This window comes from Macrotis lagotis, chromosome 5 (genome assembly GCF_037893015.1).
Source record: "Macrotis lagotis isolate mMagLag1 chromosome 5, bilby.v1.9.chrom.fasta, whole genome shotgun sequence".
NCBI lineage: Eukaryota > Metazoa > Chordata > Mammalia > Peramelemorphia > Peramelidae > Macrotis > Macrotis lagotis.
Genome location: NC_133662.1, coordinates 164,033,417 through 164,059,658, shown reverse-complemented (window position 1 = coordinate 164,059,658; position 26,242 = coordinate 164,033,417). Strand labels below are relative to the sequence as shown.

At 35.0% G+C, this 26,242-nt stretch overlaps 1 protein-coding gene across 1 annotated transcript in view; it reads left to right on the top strand.

The window, feature by feature from the left end:
- PPIL4 (peptidylprolyl isomerase like 4) overlaps nt 1-25,848 on the top strand; it is a 44,391-nt gene extending 18,543 nt beyond the window's left edge. The window contains exons 9-13 of the mRNA XM_074187801.1: nt 7,108-7,174; nt 9,341-9,452; nt 10,134-10,230; nt 15,479-15,611; nt 25,606-25,848. Of these exons, the coding sequence (XP_074043902.1) occupies nt 7,108-7,174; nt 9,341-9,452; nt 10,134-10,230; nt 15,479-15,611; nt 25,606-25,845 (649 nt within the window). The 3' untranslated portion in view covers nt 25,846-25,848. The remainder of the gene's footprint in view (nt 1-7,107; nt 7,175-9,340; nt 9,453-10,133; nt 10,231-15,478; nt 15,612-25,605) is intronic.
- The last annotated feature ends 394 nt before the right edge of the window (nt 25,849-26,242 follow it).

The following is a 26,242-nucleotide window of genomic DNA, read 5'->3' as shown; positions in this document are numbered from 1 at the left end:
TTCATTAAATATTAATAATAGCTTATAGAGTATAATATGCTTAAGAACACTGTATCTTGCCTTTTCTGACATCCTTATGAAGTGTTTGGTGCAGATATCTTCATTTTACAAATGAGGAAACTGAAGCGTTTGGAGAAATTGAATTCCAAAGTCCAGTAGGGAGAATCTAGGTCCTGGTGTCCAAGATAAGGGTTCTTATTATTGGCCTTGAAGATACTCATCTCTTAAAAATGAATAGTTAACCCAGATTTAAACAACAGTTAGAAGTAAAGCTAATTTGGATCTAGATTTCCTCACATTTCACACTTCCTTTAAAAATTTTCCCCCTCAAAAATTTCCAGCAAGAGGCTGTAAAAAATTTGCATATTTTTAGAATTTCCTTTCTGTTTGTTTGGGTTTGGTTTGGAACTTTGGGTATCAGGGTGGTGTGGCCAATTCAATTCTAGTTCATGGAGAAATAGAGGCAGAAAGCCAAGACTAGAGGAAGGTGTGCTGATTCTCTCCTTTCCCTCTACTCCTGTAATAGTTGGGCCAGAGGTACCAAAGCAGAGGTACCAATGAGGAAAAGGAAGAAATAGGGAATAATGGAGTGGGGGAGGATAAACCCAAGATAATGTGGGAGTTATTAGGAGGAAATTCAGTGAATTACAGGACATGCTGATGAATAAAATTAGAAATAGTAATTCATATCAACATAGCATTGTATAGTTGTTATAGAACTTTACCTGCTAAGCGTGAGACTAACTCCACTTGACAGATGAGAAAGCCGAAGCTCAGAGAGATTCAGTGATTTCTCCACAGAGCCAGCAAATGATAGAGCCTGGGCTTTGACTTGGGCCTCTTGCCCCAAGTCCATCATGCTTCTCCCAGATCAAGGGTCCTCTCCAAGAGATTCCTTGGATATCATTTGACTTTCCTCAAGCCAGGTCTTTTTAAATCTGTATTTTCTATTTAAACAATGGTAATACTAGAGCTTATTGCTCTGTCTTGGGTTCTTATTGTTAAATTTTCCGTTTGAGCATTATTTAAGCAATAATTCTAGGTATGACATGAGAAGTATAAGAAAGGAGCCTAAGAAAAGTAACTGCCACAGTGCTGCATATGTGTTGACCACTTGTCAAATGTGAAAATAACAGCAAAAGAAGAAACTAGGGCAGTTTTTTGTCCCCCCCACTTTCTTGTCTATGCCTATCCAGTCTTAAAGCCATAAATACAGTAGTCCCATTTAACCAGATATCAGACCTGAAACCTTAACCATCCAGACTAGAACTTAAGCTGGGAAATGAGCAGAAGAGCCTCTCAGTCTATGAACTAACTGCCACTAAGTCCTTATGCCCATGCTTTTGTTCTTATTTTGTGGATATGGTCTGAATTTGAGTTGTCCCAGCTGTGCTTGGGAGCCTGTTAGCAAAGATCTGTTCTTACTTTGGGTCTCTGTTTCTCAAATTACTATTAGAAGCAGCAAATTATAAAGGTGGTTGGGACCAGGTGAGGAGGACCATGTGAGACAGTAAAGGAAGAACTAGACTTTGTAGTTGACAGCCAAACCACATAGGAAAGTTACAGGACTATTTCTGTTGGGCCCTGTTCCTGAGAAAAAGTTGGACCATATTTAATAATATTCAGTTTAATTGATTTTTATGACTGGCTTACTATGGGCAACATTGTGGACTACTAGTGCTGGGTGTGCAAAATAGAAGAGTTCTGGGAGCTTAGGTATTGTGACAGTTGAACAAGTAAATATAATTTGAAATAGAGAGTGATGGGAAAAGGAAGACTGCAAATGAAGTGCTCTAGGAATATTGGAGAAATTTTAGGACAGTTATACTGAGAGGTTTAGGAAAGTAAGTTACTGGCACTGAATCTAGACATTAAAGAAAAAGAATTTAAAAGGTAGGCAGGAGAGAATGTGGGCCTACAGCCTCTTCCATGTAATAGACATTTGACAGTTATTCAAGTAATTAAATTGAGTGCAATCAGGGATGTTTATGGAATGCCAATGGAGTTTTTATAAAATTGTTTTGAATGTTATTTTATTTTTTCCAATTACATGCAAAGTTTTCAACATTATTCTTTTTGTAAGCTTTTGAGTTCCACTTTTTTCTATCACCTTTCCTTCCCTCCCCCTCCCAAAGCAAGCAATCTGATATAGATTATATGTTACAATTATGTTAAAATATTTCCATATTAGTTATTTTGTGAAAGAAGGATCAGAACTAATGGGGAAAAAATCACGAGAAAGAAAAAGATGAAAATAGTATGTTTTGGTCTGCATTCAAATTCCATAGCTTTTTTTCTGTAGATGAGGATGGCATTTTCCATTACAAGTCTTTTAGAATTGTACTTGATCACTGAATTGCTGAGAGGAGTTGTATCCATCATAGTTGATCATCATACAATGTTGCTGTTAATATGTACAATGTTCTCCTGGTTCTGCTCACTTCTCTCAGCATCAACTCATGCAAGACTTTCCAAGCTTTTCTGAAGTCTACCCACTCATGATTTCCTTGCAGAACAATAGTTCTGTTAAGAACTATTCATTTGCTGCAGTTTGTTTAGACATTCCCCTATTGTTGTACATCCCCTCAATTTTCAATTCTTTGCCACTATGTAAAGAATTCCTATAAATATTTTTTATGTGTGGGTCTTTTCCTTCTTTTTTTATTAAAGATTTTATTTGAGTTTTACAATTTGTCTCCCAATTTACTCCCCCCCCCCACAAAAAGCAATTTGTCAGTCTTTACTTTGTTTCCATGTTGTACATTGATCCAAATTGAGTGTGATGAGAGAGAAATCATACCCTCAAAGAAGAGACAAGAAGCCTAAGAGGTAACAAGATCAGACAATAAGATAACTGTTTTTTTTTTCCTAAATTAAAGGGAATAGTCCTTGAACTTTGTTCAAACTCCATGGCTCTTTCTCTTGATACAGATGGTATTCTCCATTGCAGACAGCCCCAAATTGTCCCTGATTGTTGCACTGATGGAATGAGCAAGTCCATCAAGGTTGTACATCACCCCTGTGTTGCTGTTAGGGTATACAGTGTTCTTCTGGTTCTGCTCATCTCACTCAACATCAGTTCATACAAATCCCTCCAGGTTTCCCTGAAGTCCTGTCCCTCCTGGTTTCTAATAGAACAATAGTGTTCCATGATACACATGTACCATAATTTGCTAAGCCATTCCCCAATTGAAGGACATTTACTTGATTTCCAATTCTTTGCTGCCACAAACAGGGCTGCTATGAATATTTTTGTACAAGTGATGTTTTTGCCTTTTTTCATCATCTCTTTAGGGTATAGACCCAGTAGTGGTATTGCTGGATCAAAGGGTATGCACATTTTTGTTGCTCTTTGGGCATAGTTCCAAATTTCTCTCCAGAAAGGTTGGATGAGTTCACAGCTCCACCAGCAATATATCAGTGTCCCAGATTTCCCACAACCCTTCCAACAATGATCATTATCCTTTCTGGTCATATTGGCCAGTCTGAGATGGTACCTCAGAGAAGCTTTAATTTGCATTTCTCTAATCATTAATGATTTAGAACAATTTTTCATATGGCTATGGATTGCTTTGATCTCATCTGTAAATTGCCTTTGCATATCCTTTGACCATTTGTCAACTGGGGAATGGCTTTTTTTTAAATATGACTCAGTTCTCTGTATATTTTATAAATGAGTCTTTTGTCAGAATCATTAGTTGTAATGATTGTTTCTCAGTTTACTACATTTCTTTTGATCTTGGTTACAGTGGTTTTATCTGTGCAAAAGCTTTTCAACTTAATGTAATTGAAATCATCTAGTTTGTTTTTGGTGATGTTCTTCTCTATCTCTTCCTTAGTTACAAACTGCTCCCCTTTTAGATCTGATAGGTAAACTAGTCCTTGATCTTCTAATTTGTTTGTAGTATTGTTTTTTATGTCTAAATCAAGGGTCCGTTTGGATCTTATCTTGGTAAAGGGTGTGAGGTGTTGGTCTAATCTAAGTTTCTTCCATACTAACTTACAATTATCCCAGCAGTTTTTATCAAAGAGGGAGTTTTTATCACAGTGGCTGGACTCTTTGGGTTTATCAAACAGCAGATTACTATAATCGTTTCCTGCTATTGCACCTAGTCTATTCCACTGGTCCACCACTCTATTTCTTAGCCAATACCAAACAATTTTGATGACTTACGCTTTATAATATAATTTTAGATCAGGTAGGGCTAAGCCCCCTTCTTTTGCACTTTTTTTTTATTAAATCCCTGGAAATTCTTGACTTTTTATTTCTTCAATAGAATTTACTTTTTCTAACTCATTAAAGTAATATTTTGGAATTTTGATTGGTAGGGCACTAAACAGTTAGTTTATTTTTGGTAGAATTGGCATTTTTATTATATGAGCTCAACCTATCCATGAGCAGTTGATATTTTCCCAGTTATTTAAATCTGATATAATTTGTGTGAGAAATGTTTTATAATTGTTTTCAAAAAGTTTCTGAGTCTGTCTTGGCAAGTAGACTCCCAGGTATTTTATATTGTCTGATTTTCCTTCTTTTTTAATGAACTCTTTGGGATACAGACTTAGTAGTGGTATTACTGAATCAAAGAGTACGCACGGTTTTATTGTCTTTTAAACATAGTTCTATTGCTTTCCAGAATGGTTGGATCAATTCACAACTTCACCAACATTGTATTAGTGCCCCAGTTTTCCCACATCCTTCCAGTATTGATCATTTTCCTTTTTTGCCATTTCAACCAATTAAATAGGTGTTGTTTTAATTTGTATTTCTCCAATTAAATAATAATTTAGGGCACTTAAAAATATTTTGTTTAAGATGTCAGGGAAGTATGTTGATTCATTTTGAAATTTCTTCAGAAAAATAGTAAAAATTAAAAAAATTGATATTTTAAAGAGAGTTGAATTTATTTGGAAGATTCACTTATGTGAATTAACTAGTTCATAATGATGAATAAATAAAATGTAACTAACATTCTGATATATGTGTTCTCTATTCAAGACAGTTTCTCATCTATTTTCCTTCACAATTTAATTTTAAATTTACTTTTCCTATTTTTATATTAGTTGAATTCATCATAGCTGAAAATCCTACAATTCCTACAATACTATAATCATTTGTTCAGTATTTAACAGTCCTATTTATCCCCAGTTTTCTTCCTAATTCAGATAACAACTCTCTTTCAGTCTTCTGATTAGATTATTTGTTTCTGTTGGTTAGTCTTTATTCTTACTTCAGTAACTGCTCATTCTTGCCAATTTTTTTAAATTTAAAAAAATTTTAAAATTTAAGGCAATGGGGGGTTAAGTGACTTGCCCAAGGTCACACAGCTAGGTATTTATTAGGTGGCTGAGTTCAAATTGGAACTTAGGTCCTCCTGATGTCAGGGCCAGTGCTCTATCCACTGCACCACCTTGCTGCTCTGCTGCCAAGTTTTCTTTTACTTGGTTGGGTTGGAATTGGTGTTAAACTTAAGGTTTTCCTGAATTGAATATCAACTTCTCTCTGGTATATTCTTGTGTTGAGATTGAATGCATGCTTCATTATGAATCCACAGCCCTATAATATCTGTAATTTGAAACATTCTGGGGCAGCTAGGTGTCTCAGTGGGTAGAGCACCGTCCCTGGAATCAGGAGTACCTGAGTTCAAATGCGGCTTCAGACACTTAATAATTACCTAGCTGTGTGGCCTTGGGCAAGCCACTTAACCCCGTTTGTCTTGCAAAAACCTAAAAAAAAAATACAAGTTTATTTTGAAACAGTCCCCATTTAGAATTTTAGCTGTTGGGGCACAAAGTTCTTTATAGCCTATGGAAGAGCATTCCTTAGGACTTCTTACTCATCAAAGGAGATGTTAACTGGTTACTACTACACCTCTTTTTTAGAACATGAAAATTTTAGAAATGGATTTTGTAAGAAAAGCTGCTTTTTTATCTTTTTTTTTTTTGGATTTTGGAAAGCAAATGGGTTTAAGTGACTTGCCAAAGGCCTCACAGTTAGGTAATTTTTAAGTGTCTGAGGCCAGATTTGAACTCAGTTACTTCTGACTCCAGGGACGGTGCTCTATCCACTGCACCACCTAGCTGCCCCTGCTTTTTTATATCTCATTAGAAGAATTTTAAAAGTGCTCAGTTTATTTCAGTAGTAAAAAACAAAATGTAGTTAGTTCTCTGTTTCCCACTTTGTAAACTAACCAGAGAAACCTATTTTGTGATTTTATATGGCATCCTATTGACTATCAGCCAGTTGAACTGTGCTCAAAGAAAAAGGTTTGATAGGAAAAATATAAACATACATTGCATTCCAGGGTCAAGCATGTATGTACTATTTTGAATTATACATATTTGCTACTCTTAATACTGATGAACTAATATATATATATATATCTATATATATGTATATGTATATGTATATCTATATATATATATAGGACTTTACAAACTTAAAAGTATCATATGAAGGTTTTCTAGTTATTGTTATTAGTAGTGATACAAAATATATTATACATATTCAGTAAGATACTTTTTTTTGTTTTTTGGTTTGTTTGGTTTTTTTTTTTTAGGTTTTTGCAAGGCAAACGGGGTTAAGTGGCTTGCCCAAGGCCACACAGCTAGGTAATTATTAAGTGTCTGAGACCGGATTTGAACCCAGGTACTCCTGACTCCAAGGCTGGTGCTTTATACACTATGCCACCTAGCTGCCCAAGATATTTTATATGTACACATCTATATTTACATACATTTAAAAATAAACTTCAGTGTTTCACAAAAAAATCTAATAATAAAAAATTAATAATTTAAGCATACAGTTAGGCAAAATTAAGTTGACCCTTACTGGACTGATGATAGTATTTTATACCATCCTTCCCTTTATTGAATACATGAGATCTAATGGTATTGGACATTTAGCTTGTTCTAGATTAAATCTTCCTATTTGTAAATGTGTTTAATTTGCAAAACACATATTTAGCCAATATTAGAAGAATTTAAGTTCCAGGAACTCTACATTAATACTCATTTATCTTATTTTACTTTTTGTATTGGTAGAGTTAGTGCCTCCCCTGACAATGTTTAGTTTTGATTTTAATCCTTTTTTCCTAATTTTTTCAGTTGTGAAGTTATTCGTGACTGGAAGACAGGAGAATCCCTTTGTTATGCATTTATTGAATTTGAAAAGGTATGTCATATTGCAGAAACATTCAGATTCATACCTGTTTTGTTCTCTTTTGCTGTGATATAGGATTTTAGGTTTTGATACTGTATTAGTAAGGCCTTCACTTAATCTCTTATAAGTAATTTCTTGTTTAGCCTATTACGAATAAGTGACTCTTTTTATAAAGTTAGGATGTATCATTTTATTGATAGTTCTTGGCCTGTATTTTAATTTCTGGTTAAAAATTAGTGTATAGCCCAGAATTTTTGGATAACGTACTTCATGGTTCAGGAACCATATTTAATCATGATTTTAATAAATTTTCATGCATTTTTTTCAAAGAGGGACAGTGTATTGTAGTAAAATTGGACCAAGATTTAGGAGATCCTGGGTCAAAAATCTTAATTAGTCAATTCTCCTTCTCTGGTTCTCACTTGACTTTCCTTTTAAAATAAGTGAATTGGACTAGTTGATTTATTTGAAGGTCAATTTCATCCCTAATATTCTGTGACTCTACAGTTAGAATGAATATAGTTGTCCTAGAATCACCATACCTGAGAGTTGGAAGAGACCTTGGGGTCATTTGTACAATCCTACTTGAACAGAAATCTTCTGTTTTATTTCTGACTAGTAGTCTTACAGTCTGTCCTTGGTTACTTCTAATTAAGGGTAGGTCAGAATTTTCCAGAATGGTCACTGTATACTTTTGGATTTTTTTTTAAATAAATTTTTTATATTTTTACATCACCAAAATGTTTTCAGATATCCCCCCTCTCTCTTCCTGGATTAGATCATAGTGTTACATATTGTATTTCATTTATTTTCTGCACATACAGATATTTCTTCATCAAAGTCATTTCTTCTCATAGATTAATCACTACTTGGAACTGCCACAAAAATAATTCTAGTAGTAGACAGTTAACCTTATTGCACAGAAACTGATGCAGGAGAATGTTGGCTAAGCAATTACACAATAAGGGTGAAATTTTGCAATAATAGTTGCTTACTTGAGTGAATGATTTATAAGATAATTAGTGTTTATTATATACAAAGCTTTATGCTAAGGGCAGGGAGTAGAGCAGAAAAATGAACTAGGTGGTACTCTCAAGCTCAAGTCTAATGGGAGAGACAACAGGCTTTAGCTGCAGAACAGATGGAGAAATCCCTTGTTCCTCTTCCTTAATGTCATTTCCACTGATAAAATCAGTTTCTTATGAGGAACCATTTGATAAGTTCTTAGTATTTCGGTAGTTTTTTTTTCTTGTTTTTAGTAGCTATAACTTTCACCTGCAGGAGTAGTTGTCACACTTATTGCTCCTAAGGGTTGCTTTCGAGGAGGATGATATCAGGCTATATGGCACTGTTTTGCTCTGCCCAGGGCTCTTGGGAGTCATGATCCTGGGTTCTCCCTCTCTGTCAGAATTAGTCTGCCTTCATTTAGGGCTAAATCTGTTAGGTAATGTGTTTGTTGTCACATAGGACTTGGAAGTCTGGGAACTTTCCAAATCTTCCCAGTTCAGACTGATTCATATTGCTTGGAATGATCAATACATTTTTGATTTTCCAGTAAGGTCACTTGAATCCTGGTCTCCTGATTCCTAGTCCTCTATATACTTCTTTGTCTCTCCAGCAAGAGGGGTTTGACAGGGACTTAGAATATTCAAGCAGTTATATACCATTCCAAAATATACAGACATTCTTTTTGTAAATCATTCCTATTTTAATATTTTATATACCTCAGTAATTACTAGTGAATTTGTTAACTTTTGCTTTTATCAAATTTACCTAGCTATAGCAATGATAGTTTTCACCACTCTTTTTTTTTTGCAAGGTATTGAGTTTTACATTTTTTCACCCTCCTTCCCTTCCCTCCCCCTGAGAGAAAGCAATCTAGTATTAGGCTCTATATGTATAAAATGCTAAACATAGATCCATATTAATCATATTGTGAAAGAAGAAGCAAAACCAAATGGAAGAAAAAAACATTAGAGAGAAAAAAACTCCACAATACATTAGACAACTTTTAAAAATTGAAGGTTGTAAGCTCTGGTTTTTATTTAAACTCCACAGTTCCTTCTCTGGAAATGGAAAATATTTTCCATCACAGGTCTTTTAGAATTGAACTAGTCCATCATAATTGATAATCATCCAGTGTTAAAGAGTTAACTTTTAAAAATAACTTTGCTTTAGGAAGAAGATTGTGAAAAAGCCTTTTTCAAAATGGATAATGTCCTCATAGATGATAGAAGAATACATGTAGATTTTAGCCAGTCTGTTGCAAAAGTTAAATGGAGAGGGAAAGGTATGTTGTTTCTGTTCTTTAATATATATAGGGGTTTGTAGAATTTGGGCTATTAATAAGAAAACGAATCACATTTTTTTCATTCACATAGTTAGCTAGAACCTATGAGATCTTTTCCTGATGAAGAACAATAGTGTGCTATGAGTGAGTGTTTTACTGGCTGCTTATTCATAAAGTTACTGTGCCAAGTTATACAATTCTTTTTAAGGAGCACATGTGTATCATATTCCCCCTTCTGTATTTTGTGTTGCAATAGTTTCTTCAATCATTAGGTGGCAGTATCTGCCTATTTCAGTCAAGCTGCCTGATTTCATCAAGCTGCCTGATTTCAGTCAAATTTGTAATAGAGAGATGAATTAGGGTGAACTTTTCTGTTTCAAGAATGATCAGCAGGAACTAGGGAATCTGAATTCTAGTCCTGGTTCTGCCACCATGTTGAGCATGTTACTTAATTTCCTTGGGCTTGTTTTCCCATGTAGAAAATGAGTGAGTTGAACTAGATAATTTTAAAGTCTCTTCTAACTCTGTGGTTCAATATTTTACAAATGAAATGAATAAAAGTAGCATGTAGTTTACTTAAACTTCTAAGAGTTCTCTCATGGGACATAAGCAATTCATTCTTTTTATTGAATTCTGTATTTGTGAACTAATCCAATCAATTTTTTTTTCCCCGATAAACAGGTGGGAAATATACTAAGAATGATTTCAAGGAATATGAAAAGGACCAGGAAAAATCTTCTAAATTTGCTCTTAAAGATAAAGCAAAACCCAAACAGGAGTATCCTTTATTGTAACTGGGTAGTTAATGCTTATTGAGCACTCTCTACACACAGAATTCTAGATGTTGTGGAAAATTGCAAAAAAAAAATAGGAAAATTTTTTGCCACTTTTTTTTACAAAATTATGATTATATTCAAAATTTTTCTTCAAAATTTTTTTTATTATCTAGGTTTTTTAGCCTAATAGTTACTATTACTAATGGTATACTAGGAAAAGTTGAAACTTTGAGTTTATTCCATTATCCCTAATCAGAACCATACTTAGACCTAGATAGATGAAACTCAGCCTATTCTCAAATGGCACTCAGAGAAGACTTTTGTCTTCTTTAGATATTGATTATGATAACTTTTTCATAGTCACCATATTCTTTCTTCTTTCTAACTTTAATCTCTTATATTTTATATGCATTTCCTTCTCTTCTGTCTTTACTAGAGATAATGATTACCTGGTCATCATCTTCTATATAAGAATTCTTGTACTTGTACTTGAACTACAATTCTAAATTTTCTCATTCCCTTAATACACCATCATCAATCAGTAATTATCATCACCATTATTATTGTGATAACAATAATAAGTATTTATTGAGCACATCAGTCAACATAATAGAATTAAAAGAAATTTTTAAAAATTGAGATTCTTCCAAGTTTTGAGTTCAGACAAGCAGGAAGCAATTAAACATGCTATTCTTATTATGTCATTTTTAGTTTACTTATTCCTTGATAGACTCATTATGAATCCATCATTTCACACACTGCAGTTTGTTTTTTTGCATCTTCAAGTGTTTGATCTTTTTCTTTCAAGCTTCCTATTGGCAAAATAGGATCATTTCCCCTATATCATCTAAACCTTTTTTTTTTTATCTTACTGACTTTCTGTGAAAAACATTTATTGAATTCTTTTTGTGTGTAAAGCCATATAAGAGGTGCCATAATAGTTGGCAGCTAGTTAGAGCTTAGTAAGTGCTTGGTGATTGATTGTAGGAAAAAAAGGCAACTAGAATGATCAGGTTGGAAATGTTGTATATACTATATTAAGATTGACTAAAAATAAGCCTTTTTAATCTGGAAAACACAAAAGATTGATAGGGAAATCAGGATCTCATCATCAAAGATATGGATCAGAAATTCTTCATTTTCATTGTGTATTAGGTTTCTGTGGCAGTCTAGTAAGGCCTGCGAAGTCCTTTCTCAGAATAATGTTTTTAAAATGCACCAAAATGAAATATAACGGATAAAAAAGAAGCCAGTTATTTTGATAAAAGGATATAATAGTTTTCTTTTTTTTTTTTCCATTCAATTTCATGGACCCTGAAATCTGTCTATGGACCCAGGGTTAGGAATTTCTGACACAGAGTAAACTTGGAAAATGAAAGCTAGTGAAAATACTGAGACTTTGAAAGAGACAAATTTAGGTAAGGGGTAAGGGCAAATAAAAACATACTGAGAACATTAGTGATTTTTAACCCATGTACCTATTTTTTCATCTTTATGTAGTCATGAAAATTTTATATATATATGTAAATATAAAACATATATGTATATGTTGAGAGTGTATCCTTGATGAAAATATGAAAAAGGAATAGGCAAACTTGTACAATTTTCTTCAACAAACCACATTTTTACAACCGTACAACTTTATCCTTTGTTGATTATCAAAAAAAAAAATCTGACTTGGAAGTATAGATGTAGCCTTAGTGACTTTTTTCTAGTCATTCCCTCTTACTTTCTCAAGACTACACAAAATTTTTTGATAAATGCAACCATAAGAGGGAATTTTGCCCAGTGTCTTTTTGATTATTATCAAATGAGGCATAAAATAGGAAGATATATTTGCTAAAAAGCCATTGAAGCTTTCTATTGCAGAATCCAAACAGAAGAGTGATTTCCTAAAGATAATTAGATTTTCTGTTTGTTCTTGCTTGCAGTTGATATTATGTCAATTTACAATCAGCTTTCAGGACCTTTTTACTGAAGTTCTGAATTTACCCAAAGAGATAAGGAACCAAAATGAATTAAAAATACCTGTTGTTTATACTATGACATGAAGAGTTGAAGTCCAGTCTTTTGTGTTCATACATCTATCTGGCATAAGCACCATGAATGGACAATGAAGTGATCTCAAAATTGAATAGAAGGAAGAGATTGAACTGAATTGAATTTAATGTAAAGACCAGTCTTAGTTGTAAAGACCAGTCTTTTCACCACATATTCCTAAAGTGCTCTTTGATTATAAGTCTTGGAACACCACAGTCCCTGAGAAATCAAAGATTCAAGTGACCTAAAAGTCAGTTGATAGGTGCATGGTAGACACAAGCAGTCTTAGATCATATTCCATTGATTATCTTTATTATCATGGAAGCAATGGGATGATCATGGCACATATGTGAAGAATGACAGCCTGAGTCCTTTACTGATACCATGAATTGCAAAAAGATCTGGAGGTAGATTGGCCCTCATAATGTTGGGTAGATACTTTAGGGAAGGAACATGAGCAAGAAAAGCAGAAATACCACATGCAAGGGTTATGATCTATACTGAGGAAAGAACATATTGAAGAGATCACATATTTTACATAGGAGGAGAGGTTTTTTTTTTTTTTTTTTTTTTTTGGTTTTTGTAAGGCAAACGGAGTTAAGTGGCTTGCCCAAGGCCACACAGCTAGGTAATTATTAAGTGTCTGAGACCAGATTTGAACCCAGGTACTCCTGACTCCAGGGCCGGTGCTTCATCCACTGCGCCACCTAGCCGCCCTGGAGAGAAGTTTTTTAAAAACGTAGCAAAAGATTCAAGAAAAGTTTGGATATATTCAAAAATGGGCATGTTTGAAGGATTTAATTCTAACTTTTTTTCTTTTATTTTTCCAATTACAGGCAAAGGTAGCTTTCAACATTCATCTATGTACAAGTTTGAGTTCTGTATTTTTCTACCCACCCTCCTTTCCCTCTCCCCCTTCCTCTTGGAAGCAAATAATCTAGTAAATGTTGTATAAATACATTTTTGTTTAACATATTTCCACATTAGTTATGTTGTGAAAGAGGCATTATAATTAAGGGGGGGTTCTGAGAAAGAAGGAAAAAGCATAAAAGTTTAAAAAGTGAGCAAAGTATGATTTTGCTGTGCATTCATTCCATAGTTTTTATTCTGGATGTGGATAGCATTTTCCATAACAGATTTCTTAGGATTGTCCTTGATTACTCACCTGCAGAGAGGGAATGCATCCATTTATAGTTGTAGATCTAACTTTTGAGGAAAATTCTGTTTTTTTTTTTTTTTTTTTTGTTTTTTTTTAGGTTTTTCAAGGCAATGGGGTTAAGTGGCTTGCCCAAGGCTACACACAGCTAGGTAATTATTAAGTGTCTGAGGCCAGATTTGAACTCAGGTACTCCTGACTCCAGGGCCAGTGCTCTATCCACTGCACCACCTAGCCGCCCTTAAAATCCTGCTTTTTCAAAAAATACCTTTGATTTCACTAGAAAGACAGAAAATACCAGATTGACTTAGTATGTCATTTCTTAAGTTTATATGAAAACAAACATTAATATTTTTTATTTTTTAATTGTTTTTTGAGTTTTATAATTTTCCCTCCAATCTTGCTCCCCTTCTCCCACCTCCCAGAGGAGGCAGTCTGATAGTCTTTACATTGCTTCTATGCTATACATTGGTGAAGATTGAATGTGTTGAGAGAGAAAGCATATCCTTAAGGAAAAAAAAAACGTATATGACAGATAGCAAAATTACTTAAGATACCCTCTTTTTAAAAAATTTTAAATTAAAGGTAATAGTCTTTGTTTAAATTCCACAAATCTTTCTTTGGATTTAGATGGTATTCTCCATTGCAGATACCCTAAAATTGTCCCTGATTGTTGCACTTGATGGAATGAGCAAGTCCATTAAGAACATCCATCTACCCCATGTTGCTGTTAGGGTGTACAGTGTTCTTCTGGTTCTGCTTATCTCACTCAGCCTTAGTTCATGCAAATCCTTCCAGGCTTCTCTGAATTTCCATCCCTCCTGGTTTCTAGTAGAACACTAGTGTTCCATAATGTACATATACCACAATTTGTTCAGCCATTTCCCAATTGATTGATTGAGTGAATACTCAATTTCTAATTTTTTTGCCACCTCAAACAGGGCTGCTGTGAATATTTTTGTACAAGTGATGTTTTTTACCATTTTTCATGATCTCTTCAGGGTATAGACCCAGTAGTGGTATTGTTGGATCAAAGGGTATGCACATTTTTTGTTGCTCCTTTGGCTTAATTCTAAATTGCTCTCCAGAAAGGCTGGATGAGAAGAACATTTCTTATTAAGGAAGCAAACATTATTAAGGGGCAAGCATTTTTATGTGTGGGTATAACATACACCTAAAATGTATATTATTTGCCCATGCAGTTTTCTGTTATTGAAATTCAAAGTAAATACCTAATTATACCAATAGATTAGGGGTAGGAAGAAATAAATTTGTTATAAAATTTGATTACTTTAGGTCTTTTTGAGCAGTTCTGGTGGAGAAGAGACTTAGGATAGAGAGCCCAAAGGTATAATTTGTTAGTCCTGAGGAGGAGGTGAAGCTCTGTTATTGGTTTCAGGCAATGTTAAGAGGGAGGAGAACATAGTTGTAATGTGCCTGAAACGGTCCAGGGAGAATGGGGGTTTGGGGGTGTATTGTAGATAAGTCTTATAGAATTAAAAAAAAATGAGGGAAAAGGATACTTTTTAAATTTCTGAGAGGAGTCATTCAGATAGTGCAAGCCTGGGATATTTGTGATATACTACAACTGTTACTCATGGAAAAGGTTGGAAAGGGAAATAGATAACTCTGTTATATTTGTTCTTAAGTGATAAGACATTTTAGAAGAAGGGCTTGCCACAGAGGAATCAACAGTTTTAAGGTTTATGATTTATTGGGAGAAAGCTAAGATTTTGGTCCTTTGTAGTGTTGATCTGGAATAGCAGAAGACACACATCTTCCACAGTTTTTTGCATTTAACATTATTCCTGTAGTTCCTAACAGGAAGTGCTGACTCCTTTCTTAGAGGATTCACTAAGGAATACAATAACCTCCATGTCCAGTTACTATAATGAGAGAAAATGCTGAGTTTGTTTTACAAATTAAGTTATTTTATAGAAATTTGACATGTTACCTTTAGAACTTAGTTGCTTTAATAGTCTCATTTATTTCCTGAAACCTTTTGTTTCAATACGTGATCAGCTCTCAAAACTATCCTTAACTGTGTTCTTTAGTACAAAATATGATCTTGTGCTAGATGAAGAAACAGAAGATTCTAAATCAAGTCACTCACACTCAAGTAAAAAACATAAGAAGAAAACGCGTCACTGCTCTGAAGAGGATTATACAACAGTGAAAAACTCTAAGGTACTGTAATTCAATTCCATTTTTGTACTTGGCTTACAGAAAACTAGATACTTGGTCTCACAAATAATTGGATTTGAGTGAGAGGGTGCTGTGCTAAGTCACCAGCCTCACTTTTTCCTCTAGAGCCATCTGGGTCCAGTGGTCATATATGAATCAAGATGATGAGATGGCTTTGCCCAGGGGTCCCACAGCTAGTCAGTGTCAAGTGTCTGAGGATGAATTTGAATTTAGGTCCTCATGACTCCAGGGCCAGTGCTCTATCCACTGAGACTCCTGACAGCCCTACTAGATGGTAAAGTGGCTAGAGCACTAGCCCCAAAAGTCAGAAGGACCTGAGGTCAGTCTGGCTGCAGACACTTACTAGCTGTGTGACCTTGGGCAAGTCACTTAACCCTGATTACTTCGCATCAAGGGCCATCTCCAGTCACTGGACCAGATAGTTCTAGAAGAGAAAGTAAGGCTGGTGACTTAGCACCTTCCCACACACACACTTTAATCCAATTTCCAATTCACCTGCATGTTATGACATTAGTTTCCTGATGTCATGGTCTTCAAGAATGAAGGAAAAACATTTGAAGAATACAGTTCTAAAAATCATTTTATATCACAGGCTTACAAACACAGAATGTTTAGTGTGTTTGGGTGATTCATTTGTGGGTTATTGTGTCAGAAATTATAAATGACTGTTATGTACCTGGAACTTCACCTAGGAGTTGTCAACAGGCGATCACAACTTCACAAAACTTAGGTGAAAACTGGGTTTATTACAAGAAAAACGAACAGGTTTATGAATCCCAAAGAGGTCACAATCCATAAAGAAATTTGCATTTTTTATAACAGCAGTGCTAAGGAAGGAGGAGATACCAGAAATCTTGTGGCAGTAGGAAAGATGCAGTAAGGTGGTAAAAGGACAAAACTCCTTCTGAAGGGGAGAAGCAAGGCTATGATGGTCTTTTTATCTGCCAGAATCCCAGCTGCATAAGGCTAGCACAGGCTGTTTGGGGCCTATCTTGTGTCCAGCTAGGGATGTAAATTACTCTTTTGGTCAGTAGGGGTGGGGTGGAGGGAGGTGGGAGTAGTGGGATAGGGAGGGGGAACTTCATCCTTGACACATTCAGGGCCTCCTGCATATTCTGGGTCTAGTTTTCATGAAAAATGTGCATTGCAACAAATTCAGAAGACCTCTTAGCAGTCTTTAACAGAAACCAGAGACTTTCCCTTATCAAAAATTACAATGTACTGAAAAAAAATCTCCTTAGTGATTCTTAATTCCTCTCTACATATAAAGTCCAGTATTCAAATATCTAGAGAAAGATGGGTCCAGAAAATTATATATATAACTATATTATATGTTTGAAACAAATATAACACTTGTGAGAGTATGGTTATGGTATTGGGGATAAAGAACAGGTTTCAAAGTCAAAAAACCCTACTTCTGATACTTTGATTTGGACCCTTGGTCAAACCAGTGAATTTCCTAAGCTCTAGGCAGTTCTCTAAGGCTCTACATTACAGTGAAGGGACAATCTGTACTGATAAAGGACTGTCTTCCGTTGGGAGTTCTATATACTAAAGAAATCACAGCTCTAGTCCCTCTCACTAACATACTGATAGAACCTATTTTTCCCCATCCTTGTAATGCCTTTTTCTTGCCCTGATTAGGACAACAAAAGCATTCATAAAAAAGAAAATAATTTATATATGAAAAGCAGAATCAGGATGTGAAACCAAGTTCTCTAGCACCAAATCTAGTCCTGGTGCAATGTGGGAAAGTCCCATCCAAGTATATGCAGGAAACAATGAATAATCCTCTTGGTCTGAAATTTAAAATGTATATAAGGGAGTGGTAGTACATGAGACTAAAAAGTAAGTGCCAGTCTATCAAGCTCTCATTTCATTTTATAGAGATTCATTGAAGTTTTTGAGAAGGGGATGACATATTTAGACTTATGCTTTAGGAAAAGTAATATTTTCCAATGTTTGACATATACAGATATATCTAGATATATACATAAATAGATATAGCTAGATAGGAAGCAACCTAAATCAAATTGTTAATGAGACCAATGGGTACAAAATTCTGCTAGTGTGAATCTGTAAGGAACAGGCCTAAATACTGATCAAGTTTGATAGATATGTAAAATTTCCTTTAATGATTAAATAATTTAAAGATTTAAGTCATTTAGACTAACAAATTATTTTTAGGCTGCAATTTCTTTGACATTGTTTGATTTCTTTTTTTTTTTTTTTGGCAAGGCAAATGAGGTTAAGTGGTTTGCCCAAGGCCACACAGCTAGGTAATTATTAAATGTCTTACAGCCAGATTTGCACTCAGGTACTCCTGACTCCAGGGCCGTTCCTCTATCCACTGTGCCACCTAGCTGCCCCCTGTTGTTTGATTTCTTAAAACAACTCTCTCAATGGCTTTTATAATCACTGTCTCTTGGTTTGGGTTAAGTAAATCTCTTTATATTAGCTTAAATAATCAAATAATTTGTAGCAGAAATAAGACTGGGGGGGCGGCTAGGTGGCATAGTGGATAAACACCGGCCTTGGAGTCAGGAGTACCTGGGTTCAAATCTGGTCTCAGACACTTAATAATTACCTAGCTGTATGGCCTTGGGCAAGCCACTTAACCCCATTTGCCTTGCAAAAACCTAAAAAAAAGAATAAGACTGGAAAGTACTTGATCTCTTGAGATCCCCCTCCCCCCTTTATAAATGGCAATGTGGCTAAATTTTTTGATTGCAGGACAGCTGCTAATAGTTTTCTTTGTTTCTTCCTTTATCTCATGACCAAATTCAGGATTAGGATTAGAAATTTTAGTGAACCTACATTTGTGTTTTTTAATTGAAATAAAAACAAGATAGTCTAGGAAAATTATTTAATCATTGAACAGGGATTTTTGAACATGCCAGTAGTTTCCATTTTTTTTTTTGTCTCACATGAGATGACCCTAACCTCTTTTCACATACAAGTGACCCTCTTCTGTCCTGTCTCCTCCAGCAGATTGCCCTCTCTTATCCTCACTCACTTCTCTTTCCTTCTTCTCTCATTTACTCTTCTTGCACACTGGTGGCTTCCCCATTTCCCTACAAATATGCCAGTGTCTTCCTCCTCATCAAACAACTCTTATTTAATCCATCTGTCTTTGAGGACTGTTAAACCATTTGTCTCCTACATTTTGTGGCAAAACTGCTTAAGATAATTGATTACAATCAGAGCCACTCTTTATATTCTTTCACACTCTTAACTCTGCAGTTTGACTTCTAGCCTTATCATTCACTCTGCTCTCAGAAGTTTCTAATGATATCTTAATTACTAAATTTAAAATTCTTAGTCTTCATCCTCCTTGACTTCTCTGCAGCCTTTGATGCTGTGGATCATCCTTTTCTCCTTGCGACTCTCATCTCTTATGTTTTCATGACACTACTTTATCTTGTTTTTCCTCCTACCTGTCTGATTGCTCCTAAGTCTCTTGTTCTGGATCTTCATGGATGTCCCACCCTTAAAGTGTCCCCAAAGCTCTGACCTTAGCCTTCTCTTTTTCTCTCTATACTATTTCACTTGTTGATCTCAGTTTCTATGGATTCAATTATTATCCTTATGTTACTGATTGTCAAATATACTTGTCTAATCATAACTTCTCTGTTGATTTCCAGCAGGACATCTTGATATCCAAAGCTGAACTCATTATTGTTTCCCCAACACCTTCTTCCTCTTGCAAACTTCCCTACTACTGTTAAGGGTACTATCTTCTTCCTACCTTCTAGCCAGGTGTCATTCTCAACTTCTGTCTGTTTCTCACCCCATCCCACCCCATCCCCATATATCCAATCTTATTACTAGGCCTTTATTTCACCATCTTAACTTCTTGTTTATTCCCCATTCTTTCTGACAGTGCCATCATCCTTGCACAGCCTCTATTACCTCATGCCTGGATGATGGTAATAGCCTGCTGGTTGATTTTCGTGCCATGTCTTTCATATCCTTCACAGCTGTCAGTGATTTTCCTAAAACTCACTCCCATATGACCATGTTGTTGCCCCTAGTCAATAAACTCTAGTGGCTCCCTTTCATCTCCATGATCAGATATAAAATCCTCTGTTTGGCATTCACAGCTTTCATAATCAGCTCCCTCCCCCCTTCCTCCAATTCCAAACTTCTTATACACCCCCCCTTCCCCCCCCCCCACATATACATACTCTAATCTAATGACAGTGGTCTCCTTGATTTTCCTTAAATATTCCAGGTATTTTTCTTGGTTGTCCCCCATTCTAGAATTCCCACCCTCTTCATCTTTACCTTCTGGCTTCCTTCAAATACCATGTCAGATCTCATCTTCTATAAGAAGCCTTTACCTGTTTCCTTTTATCCTAGAGCCTTCCCTCTGGTTCACATTTTCCTACCTATATCTTTTTTGCTATATTGTTTGCCTGTTGTCACCTTTGTTAGACTATGAGCTTTTTTTTAGCAGCAGAAACCATCTTTTTGTCTTTCTTTGTATCCCTAGCGCATGCACATAGTGCTTCTTAAATGTTTATTGACAGATATTCACATGTAATTTATCTTTTCCTATTAATTTATGAGAATGATTTTGTAAGAATGTTCTGACTCATATTTTTAGATCTTCTTTATTTGTTTTCTTAACTTTAATATTCAATTTGAAAACTCATATAAATTTAATTTTTCCGCCCTTGCCTTCATTTTGAAGGTGGTTAAGCTACTGAAATTATTTTCACCTTTGTTACAGGAAATGAGTCGTAGGTAGTAGGGTCACATGGCAGGATAGGGTGATGATGCATAATGAGTTATAATTCCTGTTGTGGTTTTCATGTTTTGCTTACATTTTTAAGGGTTTGCTTTTCTTTTTGTTTGGGGCTCCATTTTTAATTTCTAGAATTCTGAGGCAGAGTAGTTATTGAATAACTTCTAGTTGTTTGTATAAGTGGGGTTTCCCTACACTGATTGCTGACTGTATGCCAAACTTGGTTTTTGTTAAAAGTTTGCAGTATAAATGGGCCAGCTTAATTTTTGCCAAATCATATTTTGATAATCTTTTTGTATGTTTTTTTTTTACTTTATTATTATATGTATGTCTGGGTACTAATGACTTTATTTTGCTAAACTATATGTATTATGGTTTTTGTGGGGATGGTAATATAAGAGATAGATAATAAAGTGCTCAAGAGATGAGAGGACTAAAGAGATAGTGACTAAAAATTGTTATGCTACTTACTGTATTGAAATTGAGTTGTCATATTTGGTATTATGCTTTTAATAAAATATTTTTACAAGTTTTTAAAAAGAAAAGTGACAGCTGGTTTCAGGAAAATTAGGAGAAAAAGGAAAACTTAATTATTCAATATAGCTTCCCAGGAGTATGAAGACCTCATATGAAAATAGTTAAACTGGTTAAAACTTAAGATTTGCTAAAAATTATTTTCATTAATTTCTATCAGTTCAGGAATAACAGAAAAAACAGAAAAAGAAGATTCTCTGTCCTTAATAGTCTTGATGGCATCCTGAGTTTAACCTTTGTGAATTGTTAACAGTTCCTTATATAAGGGGGAAGCTAGGTGGCGTTAGGAGGGCCTGAATTCAAATTTGGCCTCAGACACTTAATACTCACTTTGTGACCTTGGGCAAGTCACTTTATCCCCTTGGAAAAAAAAAACAAAACTCAAAAAACCCAACATTCCTTATATACTGTGCTTTTAAGTTTCATATTTGTGATTTTTCTTAATCTGTTACTTGCCTTTTTCTCTATCATTTCCTCATGGTGATCAAATATTATCTTACAAAATCCCTAAGGCATAGCATCATTACTTCCAATTTAGCCAATATACTTCCTGTCACAGGTAGATGAAAGTAACATGTCTCAGGGTGGCTATTTTTTATATTTATGCATAGGAAAAGATATATAAAAACATTTAAATAACTAAAGAATATTTTGTTTTTGTAGGTGAAACTGTCTCAACATTGGGGGGGAAAATCCTAGGCCCACAATAAGCATTCAAATACTTGTTCAACTGAATTGAACTTTGGGTTTTAGAGTGTTTTATTTTTTAACATCTCTAATATCTATTATGTTAAAAAGTGTTGTTTTTTTGTGTTTGTCTCCTTTATTTCCCCTGCCTTCCTCCCCTATCCAGAGAGACCTCTCTTACAACAGCTTTATTTTGATTATTGTTTAATAACATCTATACTTTTTTCAGTACAGTCAGTCACAATTATTTGGCTAATTAATCCTGATTTCTCTTCCTCATCATCCTCAGTGGTATTATGTAGTTAGCTGAATGTCTCTGATAATCACGACATGGATTTCTTATATTTCCAAAGACAGAAATAATAACACTGACCTAGTACTTTATTTTAAAGTTTATAAAATTCTTTCTTCATTACAACCCTGCAAAATAAGGCAGTGCCAATCTTATATAGCCCATATTGCATAGGAGAAAACTGAGTCTGAGAGGTTAAGTAAATTATCCTAGGCAGAGAGTGAGTCAGTGGCAGACTCTTTTTCCTCTGTTATAATGTCTTTCCCTTATTTTTTCACTCCCTGGTCATCTTCTTGGCAGTTCCCCCAAAACTTGATACTTGGAAGCCTTGACTTCTTGTGCTTCTTGTGAATACTTCTTGTGGCCATCCAGCTCTCGACTGGCTCAACTGGGCTTCACTCTGTTATGGGGCTTCTTTGCCTCTTTCTACTTTCCAGTTCAGGAATACTCAGTGGTACTCCCAGTGCTATCATTGCTGCGGGAAGAATTGTGTCAGCCAGCTCCCTGTGACTATTTACTGTCCTAGCAGCTTTGCAAACCAAAATACCCTCTCCTGGCCTCCATTCCCTTCTTCATTTATAACTCTTTGAGGCCAAGGACTGTTTACGTTTTTCTCTCTGTAAATGGCCATTTAGTAAAGTGTGACACAGACTGGGGACTGAAGAAATGCTTTTTCTTTTAACTTGTAGATCAACTGACGCAACTTGGCATTAATATGATTTGTTAAAATGTTCTTTGAATCAGTCCAGTTTAGAGAAAACTGCCACCACTGAAATCATCACATGACATTTTTATGTTAGAACATCGTCCAAATACTTTTCCTGCAATCTTAACCTCTTTCCGACCAATCTGTATAACAGTTCCAGACTAATAATGTTCTAATATTACCCTGTTTAGCACATTCAACAAGCACTTCCCAATAATGTATAATCATCCTTTCTCTCTCACTGTTCCCCAAGCTGAAGTTTTTGTTACAATTCAACAACCGCTAAAATGCCTACATTCAGAAGATTGGGGAAGATATGAAACTATATTTATTAAACACAACTTCTACTGTCATAAACTGATCACATGTTCACACACACATAACATAAAGCATTCTAATGACTATTCCTATTTCCTCCCCACCTGGAAAACCCCCTTCTTTCTCTCAAAACAAATCAATAGAGCTAGAATACATAGAGATACTGTGAGTAAGAATAAATCTTTGCACCAAATACCTCTGATAAAGTTTTCATTTCAAAGATACAAGACTACAAAGATATATAACTAAGATAAGTGGTCAAAGTATTCAATGACTAAAATAGTGTAAAAGAAGACAGAATATATTGTTCAGGTTTGATCTTAAAGTAGGTTGGTTTTGCTTAAGTGTTTTCCTTTATTTTGAGGGGAGGTATTCTTTGAGGGGGAGTTATCCAGAAATGACTACTATTTAAAAAACAAAAGGCATTAAAATCAAATAGATCTTTTTACAAGAACATAATGTCATTTATTCTCATTTTTCGTGGTTGAAATAATTTGCTGATGTTTACCATGTTTACGTTTATCATGTTTTTAAATACATTAAAATGAAAAAGAAAGCAAGTTTAAAAGAATCACAATTCCTTGTACAAAGATTTGGAATTTTCATACTACATAGTTTAAGTAAAATATAAAATTTCCTTTCTTTATGACATCTATACATTTTTGGATATTTTCCAAATTGCTAGATCAGAATAGTGCTGTGTGTTTTTTCTAGGAATTCTAAAGAATGCTAGAATTTGTTTTGGCAGAGGAGGAAAATAGAATTTGCAGATTTAAGAAAGAAAAGGATTCTCCTTTAGGAGTCACCACAGGTAAAGTGACAGCTGAGATTTAAATTTAAAATCTCTTACTTCAGATTCCATTTTACTGCATCACATTGAAAATGATGAGAAAGCACTTAAATTCTCTAACTGCTTGGGGATACTGAGAGGGTAAGCAGCTTGTGTGTATCAGTTACAGATTCTTCACCAGCCAGGTCTTCATGACTTTAAGCCTTATCTCTCTCTCTCTCTCTCTCTCTCTCTCTCTCTCTCTCTCTCTCTCTACTACACCATGCTGCCTCTCTACTTTAAATCTTGAATTGCTGTATTCCTGTCAACTTTTATGACCATTGCCAAGTCCTTTCAGAGTGTTTTGTACAGCATCGAAGTAGGACATTGGGGAAAATTTTAGCTTTTTTGTGTGAAACCATTTAATACTTTGGCCTTATATCACCTACAGCATTCTGTTTTTTTTAGTTATTTTGAGTTTTACAATTTTTCCCCTAATTTGCTGCCCTCCCCCCACCCCCCACAGAAGGCAGTCTGTTAGTCCTTAGATTGTTTCCATGGTATACAGTGATCTAAGTTGAATGTGATGAGAGAGAATCATATCCTTAAGGAAGAAAAATAAAGTTAAAGAGATAGCAAAATTACATGATAAAATAACGGATTTTTTTCCTAAATTAAAGTTTTTCTAAATTTAAAATAGTCTTGGGTCTTTGTTCAAACTCCACAGTTCTTTCTCAGGATACAGATGGTGTTCTCCATCACAGATAGCCTAGAATTGTCCTTGGTCGTTACACTGATGGAATGAGTAAGTCCATCAAGATTGACATCACCCCATGTTACTGTAGCTTTTCAGTTCTTTGCCAGTTTACCGAGATTTTAAAAATTGGGGGTGGAAGTTGGGAAAGGACAAGAAAGAAAACGGTTCTTTATCACTTGTCCCATCCTCCCTTTTATTCTGTGATGTGAAACTTTTCACAGGATCTTCCAGGAAAGATAAATCACAGGTGTACGTCATAGATTTAAATACAGAGAGATATCTTGAATAAATACCTAGAAAAGATTGTACTTTTGTTATAAAGATTTGTATTAATTTAAATTTAGCAGTCTAGTTCTTAGTTTTAAGCACTGATTCTTTATTAAATTGTTTAGAAATAAGAAATAAAATTTGCCTCTGATGTTTCTCTTGTCAGTGTATATCTAAGATCTGAGCTTTGTAGCTGTGGGCAAGTCATTTAATCTCTTTGTGTCTCAGTTTTTAGTCTCTAAAATGGGAATATTAGCTCTACCATCCAGGCTTATTTTGAGGATCTAATGAAATAACACATGTAAACGCTTTCTGAAACCAAAGTTACAGAAATGCTACTTGTGATTATTAATGCAATTTTTATTGGTATGGATATAAGAGCCTATTGAACAATACAGATATCTATATATGGATCATTCTGTGCTAGTTCTGGTTGAGTTCCTTTTAACAAATCCTGTTATAAAAATACTATTCTTTGATGTTTTTGTATTTTTATGAGACGTGAAACACTGCAATCTCTGAAGAACTTAAAGTGAATATTACACAGGTGTTAGGTATAAACAGACTTCAACATGTACTCAGTGTAGAATTAAGAAGAATAAAAGTAAAATATATCATCAGGAAATGGATGACAGCAGGAGAAGATGCTAATCTCTGGAGTCTTTGTGACTTCAGAAGAAAGTGAGAAAGGCCTCAGGATGTTGAATGGACCCTCCGTGGCAAATTGTTGGGGGGGAGGGTTCTGGAGCACACTGGATGGGCAAGAATGAATATGTTGAATATGCATCAATGGAGGGAATTTCTCAATGAAGGAGATCATCTCTCTATTTGAATATTGGATGCTGTGGGTAGTATCTACCAAATGAACTGTAAATTTCTCCATTTGCTTTTGACAGGATTCCAATTGGGAACGGCATCATAGGAGACATGAAGAAGAGTATTGTAAAGAGAAACGTAAGAGTGAAAAAAGGGAGAGACCTCAAAGCCGCAGCCGATCACGGGATAGAGATGTCTATTATAGCAACAGTAAATCTAAACATCGAACAGAGTCCCGTGAAAGAGAGAGGGATGCAAAAAGAGACAGAAACAGAAGTCCAAAGAAAATGAGAGACAAAGAAAGAACTAAGTACAGATGAAAGAGGAGGAGACAGCAGACAGTGACTGTTCAGTTTTCTCTGGTGTGAATTCTCATTCTCATTAAGGATTCCTTCAGTCCAATTCAAAGAAGTCAGAGACTGTTCTTCCCTTTTATTTGCTTAAAGTATCTAGATATTTCCAGTGAATAAGAAGTATGCAAGATAGTGAAAGCTTCAATAAAAGATTTTTAAATTTTAGTTTGGTATGTTAAATAGCTTCACTGTTAAGTGTAATCATAATAGTAGCTGTAGGGCCTACAGTGTAATTTCTGTAGTGCCTACCTGTCAGGCTCTGTGCTGAGGGTTTTTCAGTGATCTTTGATCCTCACAACAACCCTGGGAAATTAGTGTTCTTAGTATATCCATTTTTATAGAGGAAGAAACGAAGGCAATTGAG